Source organism: Canis aureus, chromosome 29, assembly GCF_053574225.1.
Source record: "Canis aureus isolate CA01 chromosome 29, VMU_Caureus_v.1.0, whole genome shotgun sequence".
Classification (NCBI taxonomy): Eukaryota; Metazoa; Chordata; class Mammalia; order Carnivora; family Canidae; genus Canis; species Canis aureus.
In genome coordinates, this window is record NC_135639.1 from 30,186,791 (window position 1) to 30,198,908 (window position 12,118).

Genomic DNA, 12,118 nt, shown 5'->3' on the forward strand with positions numbered 1-12,118 from the left:
CAGGGCGGGGTATATGGATGGTGAGAGAGGGGAGACAGCATACCAAGACAAATCTTCAAGTTTGGTTATGAAAGGAGGGCTTAAGTAGAGAAACATACTCTTAGAGGATGAGAGATCAAGAGTGGGATGTTTGGGATAAGAAATAACTAGTGTGTTTAGAAACTCTCAAAATGGTCACTGGAGAGTGAGAGATTAGGTCTTGGCTTTTGTGTTACTTTTCATAATGATGAGAACTTATAATTGCGTAACTCTTCACAGTTTACCAAGTGTTATCACACACACTGTCTCAGCTTTACAGCCATGCTATGAGGTATGTAGCAGCCCTGAGTTAGAGGTGAGGCACTCGGTGACAAGCTCAAGGTCACAGCCAGAAAGGATGGGGGCCAGGCCCCTGTGCCCATGCTGTGCTCCTGGGCCCACCCCCAAGGCCCCTCCCTGTCCACAGCAGTAGTGTCCCAGGGGACTGGCACCAGACTTGGACAGCATGAACAAAGTATAGATTGTGCCCTGCCAAGGTCTCTCAGGCAGATTTTCCAGTTGCCACCCAGCCAATCACTTCTGCCTACTGGCCCAGCTTTGATATTATGAAGTCACAGCTACTTTTCAACAGCATGGGACACTGTCCCACTCCCTGATCCCATTTAACTCAGCCTCAAAGCCTCTTGAATTTCTGGAAGAAACCAGCAATCTCTGGCAAGTGTCAGAGAGAGGAAACGTGAAATTTCACATCCCTCATGTCCAGCACCCCCAAGCTTATCAACATGGGGACTGCCACCCAGAGGGACTGTGGGTGGGTTAGTGACTGTGGCCAACCTCTGGACCTCAGTCTCCACGTTTGCAAAATCCTGGTCTGTCATGAGGATACAATGAGACAGTGAGTGTACAGTGCTCAGAAAGGTACTTGGCCTGTGGCGACGACCCTATTCACGCTGCATGTGATTATTTATATTTATCCATCTATTCACTCACTTATTTCTGCCTTGGACAGATACTCGTTGAGCACCTTCTCTATGCCAACCATTGCTCTAGGCTCAGCAAGTGCAGAGATGTATCCACATGCTTCCCGGGCTCAAGAAGCATATGTTTTAATGAAGGGAAGTGATGTTGGAACACAAACAACTCTGCCCTCATAGGAATAAGTGAGGCACAGAACATTGCTTATCCAGAGAAGAGATCACATTCAGCCAAGAGGTGGTCAGTGGGGGCAGACTTCATGGGAGGGCAGGAGGGTAGGGAGACCATCCCCTGTGGAAGGGGGTGTCTGCAGCTGAGCAGTCATAGAAGCTGGAAAAGGCAGAGCCTATTCGAGGGCGGGGGATGGTGAGGAACCCAACAGGAGCATCTGCTCCATGGAGAAGAGGGAGGGGACACGCCTGATTATCTTAGGAGAGGATTGTAAGAGGTTCAAATGTCAGTCCAGCAGACCCAGTAGAGGGCAGCCTGGGTGGAGGGAGGAGTGGCAACTCTGTGCATTTACCTCTGGCCTTGTGTCATGGCTTGTCAAGAAGCCTACCCAGGAGCTGTTGGTTTGGCTTTGCATCTATAGTCCCATAGGGGTGGCAGCAGGAGAGAAGGGGCCAGAGTATTGGGATTCATCCCAGGCCACCAGTTAGGTTTAGGCAGGACTCTATGGCATGTGCTCACTCTGTAGCAGATGGAGGAATTTGAGCCAGCCTGGCAATCCCACCCCAGTACCCCCTAGGCAGTGCCCTGGAACTAGCGCCTCCAAGTTCTTCAAAGAAAAGAGGATCTAGGGCCACCACCATGGGAGTAGGAACCTTGTGTGCACAGCTGCCACCCCAGATTCAGGGCAAGAGGACTGGCTTCCACTATGTGCAGAGCCATGCCCCTGCCGCCCCATGGCCACATTTGTCAACACATTTTGTGACCCTCTGAGTTAGTCTGTCTCTCACTTTGCAGAAGAGAAACCCAGAGGGGAACCAACCTAGGGTTACAAAACTAATCTGGGGAAAAGTCAAGACCTGCAAGAAGTAAATGAAATCAAGGATGAGAACATGCTTTGTAAAGTACTGTAGCAAAGTAGCCTATTATCTCCCCTTTGACATGCAGTTTTTGGGCATTTCTCATGGTCACTACTTTGGGGGCCGCCACCAGAAAAAGAAATCAGAGGACCAGGAGTGTAGATATGGTGGGTGGAAGGAACACAGGATTTAGAGCCTAGAGACAGAAGCCCAGCCCTGCCACGTACCAGCTATGTAACCTTGGACAGCTCACCGCCTCCCTGACCCTCAGTTTCCTTTTCTAGAAAAATGCTTCATCAACCCTCTTTCTGTGGGGCTCAAGTGAGACCATTCTTCTGATAGTACCGTTAACAAACCCAGCACTCTAGGGCCATGGTGTCTTGTGAGGAGCAGCAGAGATGGTAGCAACCAGAAGACCTGGAGGCTTGGAGGACTCGTGGGTAGCACCCAAGGTATTTTCTGTCCCTGGGGGCTGGAGCCAGCTGCTGATGGTGCTGAAACCCGAGTGTTCTGTCTCTCCTGCCCAGACATGTCCCATGGGTCATGCCATGCCCTCAACTCACGGCCCTCAGACACTGTTCATCAAGGCATCTGAGGCACGACCTTCCATCACCGGGTGCTGACTCAGCGCCCACTGAGCTCTGTGCTTTCACACACTGTGGGTGCCAGAAGGCGCCTGGCCAGTTGCTCAGCACTCCCCAAACTTCACTGGCTCTGCATCTCGGTGATGAAGGAGAGGGCCAAGTTGGACCAGTTTCAGGAAAGCAAGAAGTGATTTCTCTCAAAGACCTTGGAGAGGTCTTTCCGCCCACCCCATCCCCACCCCCAAAGTGTTCTCAGCCAGGACAGCCGGAGGCCTTCAGCTGAACGTCACGCGGGATGTACACACTTAGGTTAAAACAAAGGCAGGAGGCCAGGACTAATGGATGGACATTGGCCGGGTTCTTTTGGAGAGCCTGGCAAGCTGGTGTTCTCTAGAGGCAGGAGGAGGCCTTCAGACATTCATGACCACACTGTCTGAGGGTGACCTTGGACATGGTACTTTCTCCAGATGGAAAGGCAGTGGGAAGAAACTGACTGTGGGACACTTAAGCCTTTATGACTCCAACCTAGACTCTGAGATTCCATTCATTTGATCATTCAACAAGTTTTTACTGAGCACGTATTTCGTGCCAGGCTCTGTGGTAGGGCCTGGGGAACGAAACAGACAAAAAGTTCTGCCCTCGTGGAGCTGATATTCTAGTGGGATCAATCATAGAAGGGAGAGCTAAACAAAAAGACAAGGGAATTATCTGCTGCTGGTAAAAGCTTTGGGGGAAGAGCAGGAACGAAGGATAAGGAGCGGGGGTGAGGTGGGGGGCAGTGCTTGCAGGTTTCAGGCCTGTGGCCAGGAAGACTTTACTGAGAAGCAACAATAGAGGCAGGTCCTGAACTTGGTGACAGAGGGAAACAGTCCTGTGGCTCTCTGGAGGAAGTGCATCATGGGCAGGGGCAACAGCAAGTGCAAAGTCCCTGAGGCAAGAACATGCCTGGGCCTTCGGTATAGCCTGAAGGCTGTGTGGCTGCAGGAGAATGAGATGAGATGAGGACAGATGAGCATTTTAATCTTTCATATTGAGTTCCTTAGAAAAAGAGCTGCAGGGCACCTGATGGCTCATTCTTGGTTAAGTGGCTGCCTACGGCTCAGGTCATAATCCCAGAGTCCTAGAATCGAGCCCTATGAGGGCCCCCTGCTCGGCAGGGTGTCTACTTCTCCCTCTGCTGCTGCCCCTCCTCCCCCTTGTGCACTCTGGCATGTTCTCTCTCTCTCTCTCTCTCTCCCCCTCTCCCCCTCTCTCTCTCCCTCCCTCTCTCTCCCATCACCCAAATAAATAAATAAAATCTTTTAAAAGAAAAAGAGCTCCAGCAGGTCCACCCTCTGGCTTTAGATGTGTTCATAATCTTTACCCATCTGAGATGCTCATCTCATGCTACTGTTTAAATGCTGGGACTCTTGTCAGGAGAGACTCATTCCACACCTCAGCAACAAAGCCTCTGCTCCTCTGGGACTCATTTGCACAGAAAGAGCCTGGGTCCAAGTCCTAGCACCTGACATTTGACTAGTTGTGTTACCATGGGGAAGGGCACTCAGTCTCCGTTTCCCCGATGAAGCTCATCAGTTGTCTCATCTGCAAAATGGGTTAATAATACAGCTTCCCAAGCCACCTCACTTGTTTATTAGATTTAAATTAGTGAGATCATAAACATGAAAGTGCTTTGACATTGAAATGGCCAAGGTAGATGTAGGGGAGTGGTCATTCTCTTCAGGGAAGCCTGTGGTAAGGGGCTTGTCGCTGGCTCCCCCTGTGCCACTGCTTCTTATATTGCGTCCCAGGTGGGCCCAGTTGACTCTTATTTTGAGTGAGTCTGTATCTGAATCAGGGATACCCACCAAACACCCAGGGACCCCTGAGGCGAGGGTTTCCCCGGGATGCCTCAGGGCTGAACTGCCCCACTGTAGACCTGCCCCGGAGGATTCTAAGCCCCATTGTTGGGCAGGAGGACACCAGGTGAACTCAGCTGCTCCTCCTCAACACCCCCACCCCTTCCTCCTGCAGGTACAACGGCCCCAACCTGGTGCTGAAGTATGACCGGACTCAAAAGCGACTGGTGAACATTGCAGTGGATGAGCGCAGCTCCCCCTACTATGCGCTGCGGGACCGGCAGGGGAATGCTATTGGGGTCACAGCCTGCGACATTGATGGGGATGGCCGTGAGGAGATCTACTTCCTCAACACCAATAATGCCTTCTCAGGTAAGGGGTTGGGGCCTTGGGCCTCTTCCTGCTTCCCACTCTTTTCCTCCCAGCACCAGCTCGGGGGAGGGGCTCCCCCCCAGGCATAGGCCCCTGCTGCCTCCAGGAGCTTGCTCTGGCCTAGCAGAGACCCCATCACTACCCGTCCAGGAGCGCCCCTCATCTCCCTCAGACTTTCTGCCGTGTTCACCTCCCACTCTGAGCAGCACCCGCCCCCGCTTCCACGCCCGCCCCCCTCCACTGCTCCTGCCATGGCTCAGCCACTCAGCACTTCTCACTGGACAGATGGTCCCCTGGAATCACCCTCCATGCTGCTTCTAGAGGACCTTTCAGAATGCTCTGAAATCCTTCAAGGGCCCCCCACAGCTTTTAGCTGAGCTCATTTATTCACTCTACAAATTCCTGCTGAGCTACTCCAAACCAGACTAGAGATGCTAGATGCTGGGGAAACAACTTGGAAGCAGACAGACCTTCAGTTCACAGAGCCTTTCTCAGCCTAGAGTGTCTCAGCCGACTTACCTGGGGGTCTTGTGTAAATGCACATTCTGACTCAATGGGTCTGGGTGCAGCCCAGGATCCTGCATTGCTTTCACACTATAATGCTGTTGCTGACCCAGGGACCACCTACCAACGAATGGCTGAGGAACATTGATGTCCAGAAGACTAAAGAACAGTAAGGATACTGATAACAGCTAACTTGAGTAGCACTGACTGTGTGCCAGGCTTGGGTCTAAGCACTTTACGTTAATTATCTCATGTAAGCCTCACAGCAGCTCACTCAGGTTGGTCTTCGGCATCCCCCTTTAGAGTTGAGAAAATTGAGGGACAGAGGTCACATGACTGGCATAAGGTCACATACCTTTTAAGTCCCAGGACTCACACCCAGGGGTCTGATTCTACATCCATCCTTTAATAATGATACCCCATGGCCAGGGCGCCTTGGTGGCTCAGTCAGTTAAGCATCTGACTGCAGCTCAGGTCATGATCTCAGGGTCCTGGGACAGAGCACCTGTGTCAGGCTTTCTGCTCAGCAGGGAGCCTGCTTCTCCCTCTGCCCTTCCCCCTGCTCATGCTTTCTTTCTCTCTCTCAAATGAACAAATAAAATCTTTAAAAGAAAGAGAGAGAGTTTCCATGGCCTTACTCAATCCAGTGTCCTCAGGGCCTCGTGAAGAGCCTGGCTCATAGCAAGTCCTCAGTGCTGCACAAGTTGGCAGCTGTGTTCTTGGGCTAAAGATCAAGGTGGTTGCCAAACCCTGACTCTCATATTCTCTCAAGCCCGAGCTCAGCCCACTAGAATGAAGTCCACTCCCATGGAGCCATAACATCTGCAGGGAAGTCCCAGGCCATGGTGTCTTCCTGAAACATGCAGAGCCTCACGTCTCTGAGGCCAGGTGGGACATGCACTGGACTCTTCCAGATGGCAGCGTCCTCTTGGGTTGGTCTAGACAATGCCCTGTGGTTCAGACCTGTGTATTCATCATCCCAGACCCTTCCAGTCTCCCAAAGGTAGGGGATTGCCTAGCTGTGGGGATCGCCTTCCCTGCCTCTTCCCCAGCCCCAGCACACACACACTGGCTTTCTCTGGGCCCATAAAGTTCCCCTACTGGTTTTTGAGGCCAGGCCAGGATCTAGCCCCTAGACTGCCCCTGATGTTAAGCCCTGCCAGTGGCATGAATGGGAGGGGAAGGGGTTGGGGCCTGTGCCAGGGGCAGGGGCAGGCGGGGCTGACTGGCTGGCAGCCAGCCTTGTGCAGCCAAGAAACAATGAGCCACAGCCCGGAGTGGTGTTTTATGGGTTTTCATCTCATCTTGCCACCAAGTGAGGCCTGAGAGATAGTAATTATCCCTACACAAATATCAGGGCATGATTACCCAGCTGGATTTACTACCCTCTCTCCAACTAAGCCAAGATTGGATTAGGACACAATTAATTGATGGGCTGATCAACCCTTTAAGTTGAAGGTCAGGAGGGGAGCAGCAGCAAGGGACAGCCATGGAAGAGGTGAGTCCCCAGGAAGATGCAGTGGGGCAGGGAAGCAGAAATGGGAAGAACTGTGGAAGGTGGGTGATGTCTCACATAGGCCCAGCAGGCAGGATGCCAGAGGAAGGGGACAGATTCTCCTCCCTATTCACCAAGCACAGAGCACCTGGGAGGAGCTGGTCAGGTGGTTCTGAGGCTGTAGCCCCTCCCATGTCCTCGGAGCCTTCTGCTGGGAATCCTAGAGCAGAGTGCTCAGCGAGAGCTACACATTAGAATTTCCTGGGGAGCTTTTATCCCTCCCACTTCCCATGGTGTACCCCAATCCAGGCCAATCCAGACCTCTGGGGGTAGAACCCAGTTACCCAGATTATAAAGCTTTCCAAGTGATTCCCCATGTGCTGTCAAAGCTACCCACCCGCCAGCAATCATGTTGATTCCCTGCTCGGCCTGGCCTAACCTACCCAAAGCTCCTGTTGTTCACAGATGTATTCATTCACTGGACAGATATTTACTGAGCAACTACTGTGTGCCAGGCACTATTCTAGGCTCTGAGGATGCCCCATGAATGAAGCAGACAAAAATCCTGCCCTCCTGAAATTTATACTGTATCCTCAATGCAGCCTGAGATTTCTCAAGGCACCTAATTCTCCTGGACTCTAAGCTCCGTGAGAGCAAAGTCCCTATACTGGTGCCTCCAACCCAGGTAGACTTTGAACATCCTGAGAGCACCATCAAAAACTTGGTAAATAAATCCAGGAAGAACAGACAAGGCATGAGCCATTAGGCCAGAGAGAAGTTTTGCCAGCCAAGCGAAAACAAGGGGAAGCAGGCAATGTGGAGCTCTCCACCAACTCCGCCCCCCACCCCCGAAAAGGTCCTGGGCTTCTTGGGTTTCAGGGCACAAATGTTCATCTAGGAGAGGCTAGACCTGGGCCCCCAGTGCTGGGGAAGGGCAACAGGGCCCAGAAGCCTCAGTTCCAGGCATGCACCTCCTGGTGACCTTCTGTGGGTTTGAGGGATGTCTGTGGGTTTGAGTTAATTTTTCAGTCCAGTGATTCAATTGATTCATCGACAGTGGGCATGGTGTAGAGCTGGGACATTTGTGCAATGTCAGCACTTCCTTGGGTCCAGCTGGCACAACGCTTAGCCATTGCCATGCTGCCTACCATGGGGAACCTGAGATCCCCTCCAGGAGCCCTGCCAGCCCGCACTGCTTGTGGCATGTGCCTGGGGGCTCCTTCAGCCTATGCTGGAGCATTGGAGAGACCTGTGCAAGGATGGCCCCATCCTCTTCCTCAGCCAGCCTTTGGGATAGCAACATTAGAATCTCTGGAAGGGGGTTGAGACCCTGCATCCTGGCAGTAGGAATTAGTTTGTACAACCCTGAGATCTGCACCTTACTCACTGGGTATTCCTTGTAGAATGTGAAAAATCACATCAACTTCATAAGCCCGACTCCCTCGAGTGGCTCTACCAGGGCCTACAACATTCCTTCTTGATGTGAGCCTGGTTGCTTTTCTGACCTCATTGCCTACTCACTTCCTCTTGCTCACCGTGTTCCCACCTGAGGCCTTCATACTTGCTGTTACCTCTGCCTGAAATGCTTTTCCCACCACTGTTTTCAGGGCTTACTCCTTCCCTTCATTCAGGCTCATCCTCAGATGGGGTCTTGCCTGAAAACCTTAAAACCATACCCCTATCTCTCTCTGGCCTTACTTTGCTTCATTTCTCTCCATAGCACTCAGTGCTCTCTGAAAGTATGTTATGTTATGTTATGTTATGTTATGTTATGTTATGTTATGTTATGTTAAAGTGTGTTCATCTATTCTGCTCTTCTACTCAGCTCCATAGGGATAAAAACTTGGTCTTGTTTGTTGCTGTATCTCCAAGACCACTTAATCTCACTTAATAAACATTTAACACATATATTTGAATGAACAACTGAGACTCCGAATGAAAAGCACTTACAATGGTATCTAGGACTTAGTAAGTGCTCTCCAAGCAGTAGCTGTTAGAATCCAGCAGCGTGAAGAAAGCCAGAGCCTTTAGAAGTGTCCTGGGCAGAGGGGCCAGGCCCCCCTCCTGGCCCATGGGGGAGAGAGACTCTAGCAACAGAAACAGAAAAGGACCATCATGTAAACAAGATATTACCCAGAAGAGAGGACCAGGGGGGCCTGGATCAAGGATTAAGAATTGGAAAATAGGGGATCCCTGGGTTGCTCAACAGTTTAGCACCTGCCTTCAGCCCAGGGTGTGATCCTGGAGTCCCAGGATCGAGTCCCACATCAGGCTCCCTGCATGGGGCCTGCTTCTCCCTCTGCCCATCTCTGCCTCTCTCTCTCTCTCTCTCTCTCTCTCTCTCTCTCTGCATCTGTCATGAATAAATAAAAAGAATCTTTAAAAAAAATAAGAATTGGAAAATAGGTAGGAGGGGGGGGAACAGAGGAAAATTGACCACAATCCCAAGAAAGCCTGGGCCATCAAAGCTAGCTTATGGCTTAACTGACATGGAAAACTATAAGCCAGTGTGGTTCAGGCAACACATTACTTGGTGAAAACCAGGAAGGAGAGTGTGTAGGACAAAGGGGAATAAGAGGCTGGTTCCAGCACCTCCCTCAACATCCAAGAACCGGGGACTTCCTGCAGCTCCCAATCAAAGCCCATGCCCCCTAGGGGTCCAGTGCTGGCCACACCAGCCGCTGTGGCCCTGAGCTCTCCTGCCTATGTGATCTGGGGTCATGGTGGCATGGGTAGGAGATGGGTCAGCAGGAATTGGGAGCCCCACCACTATATCATGTTTACTCCATTCAAAAGAACAAGTCATCGATAATCTACCTTCAATCTACATATGCTTCCCTCCTTTTCTACACTAATAGTAGCATACTCTACTCACGTTGCTGCTCCTTGCTTGTTTTGTTTAACAACCAATTTTGGATGTTATGTCATAGCAGCACACAGACTGCTTGCTCATTCTTTTGATGGTTGTATTGTACTCCATTGTGTTGATTTACAGTTCACCAAATTGGTCCTCTGTTGATGACCATTGAGATGGTTTGCTATTTTCTGCTCCTATACAAGCAGTGCCACCAAATGAATAAGCTTGTACAGCATGCCACTGTCCACAATTGCAGGCATATCTGGGAGGGGTGTTCATATTTAGAAAAGAATTGCTGGGTCAGAGGAATATATGTGTGTGGATTTGATAGGCGTTGCCAAATCACCCTTTACACGAACAGTCCATATGATGCTCCCATCGGCCCTGAAGCGAGTAAGCATCTCTCAACACAATGTGCCATAATTTTTTTAAATATTTGCCAATATGATGGGAAAAAATTGATACCTAAGTGTAGGCTTAATTTTCATTTTTCTCAAAACAAGTGAGGCTGAGCATATGTTTATATATTTGAATCTCTTGTCTGCTCACTGCCTTTGCCCAGTTTTTCTATTGATTATTGGCTTTTTTCTTATTGATTTGTAACACCTCTTTATAAATTAGGGAAATTAGTCCTCTGTCTGTAATGCATGTTGCAAATAGTTTCCCCTTGTTTGTCATTTGTGTTTTGTCTTTGTTCATCATGGGATTTGCAATGCAGAAAATTTTTATTTTTATGAACTTGGATTTATCAACTCTTTTCACTGATGGCTTCTGAGCTCTGTGTCAACCTTAGGCCATTGGCAGGGGCTTCTGTACCCTCTCAGAGAGGAGGGGTCAGTCACTGTGCCAAAAAAGAAAGGCAGTTGGGGGCATGTTGCACTTCCAGCTTCTGCCCACACAACAGTTGAGCCATCTGCTCTTGAGAGTATACCCCTGGTCCAGCAGCTCCCTCACCCAGGCCAGTCCAGCTACACCCAGACACTGTGCATCTTGCTACTCAAAGTGTGTTCTGTGGGCCAGCAGCATCAGCAACAGCTAGAAGCTGTTCTAAAATGCGGAATCTCAGGCCCCACCCCAGACCTACCAGACCAGAATCTGCACTTTAACAGGATGTCCGTGACTTCCAATGCCTGGAAAAGCCTGAGCCACACTGTGCTGAATCTCTACCTTCTCTCCCAGTCAGTTTCCAGGTGCTTCTAAGTCCCAGCCATGCTTCTCTTAGATGTAGTGTTCTGATTTTCAGCTCACCTGGCCTGGCCCCATGTGGAAAGACAAGTTAATGACCTGTCCAGATTTCCTGCCCCCCACCCCTAAAAGGCTTCTCTTACGTGTGACCCCATAAGAAGCAAGGATGGATGAGGCTATCAAAGCAGCCCCATAAATGGTATGGGGCCCCAAAGGCTATTTTCTCAGTCCTTACACAGAACACGTTTCCTTAGGAGCCAGGGACTCAGTTGCCCTCCACCAGCCCCCACTCCAGCTCTTTAATACAGAGTTGGGTGGGGAACGCTTTGCAGTCAGATCATAGTTTAAAGTTCAGCTTTGCCACTTAATACCAACTGTGCAACCTCAGGCAAATGACTTGACCCTCAGAGTCTCAATTTCTCTCTGTAAAATGATGAAACTGTCTTCCTGACATGACCCTGGAGAGGACTAAGTGAGCACATGTGAGTGAAGCACCTGGCAGAGGTTGGTCAGATTTCCATCTTCATCCTGGGATGGAAGGATGAAGACTTGGGTCAGAAATTATATTAGGGTCAGGAGGGAGTCTGGGTTCCTTCTTCATTGAAATATCCTGAACTATTTCTTTCTTCCTCTGGGGCCATCACTGCTTTTCTGAGTTTCCATTAACTAAGTCTTATAAAGCATTTCAAACTCAATGTCGGTTTATATAGTAGTTCACTGAGGACCTGAAGTGGTCATGCCCTGTCATCCCCGGATGATGATGGTGGTGGTGGTGTTAATGGTGATGATGGTCATGATGGTGAGGATGGTGGTGGTGGTGATGGTCATGATGGTGAGGACTGTGAGGGTGGTCATGATGATGGTGATGGTGATGGTGATGGTGATGAGGATGGTGGTAATGATGATGATATTGTTTTTATTATTTATTAAACTTATCATGCCATATAATATTCTAAGTACTTCACATGAATTATAGAATTCTCACAACAGCCTGATGAATAGGTAGCCATTCTCATGATCCTGTTTTACAAATAAGGACAAGTTTGTGACTTGCCCAAGATCAGCCTAGGCTGGCCCACTCCTTAACCCTGCTGTTTGGCAGTAATCTCTTTACATTATTTTGGAGTTTGGAGGCAGAGACCTCTTCCCTGCCACACACTTGTTCACTCTTCTCTCTGCCCTTATACCAAACCGCAAGTCATTTCATCTCCCCGAGGTGGCAGCAGCCTGTGGGGGAGGAGGCACTCAGGCCAATGAAGGAAGGAAGAGCCCTTTATGACCCGAACACCCTTGCAGTGGCT

General features: G+C 50.1%; 1 protein-coding gene across 5 annotated transcripts in view; it reads left to right on the forward strand.

Moving 5' to 3' along the window:
- Positions 1-12,118, forward strand: part of CRTAC1 (cartilage acidic protein 1) — a 155,946-nt gene that overhangs the window by 76,065 nt on the left and 67,763 nt on the right. For all 5 annotated transcript variants that reach the window (XM_077878076.1, XM_077878077.1, XM_077878080.1 and 2 more), the window contains exon 3: positions 4,580-4,776. In XM_077878076.1, coding sequence (XP_077734202.1) covers positions 4,580-4,776 — 197 coding nt within the window. The remainder of the gene's footprint in view (positions 1-4,579; positions 4,777-12,118) is intronic.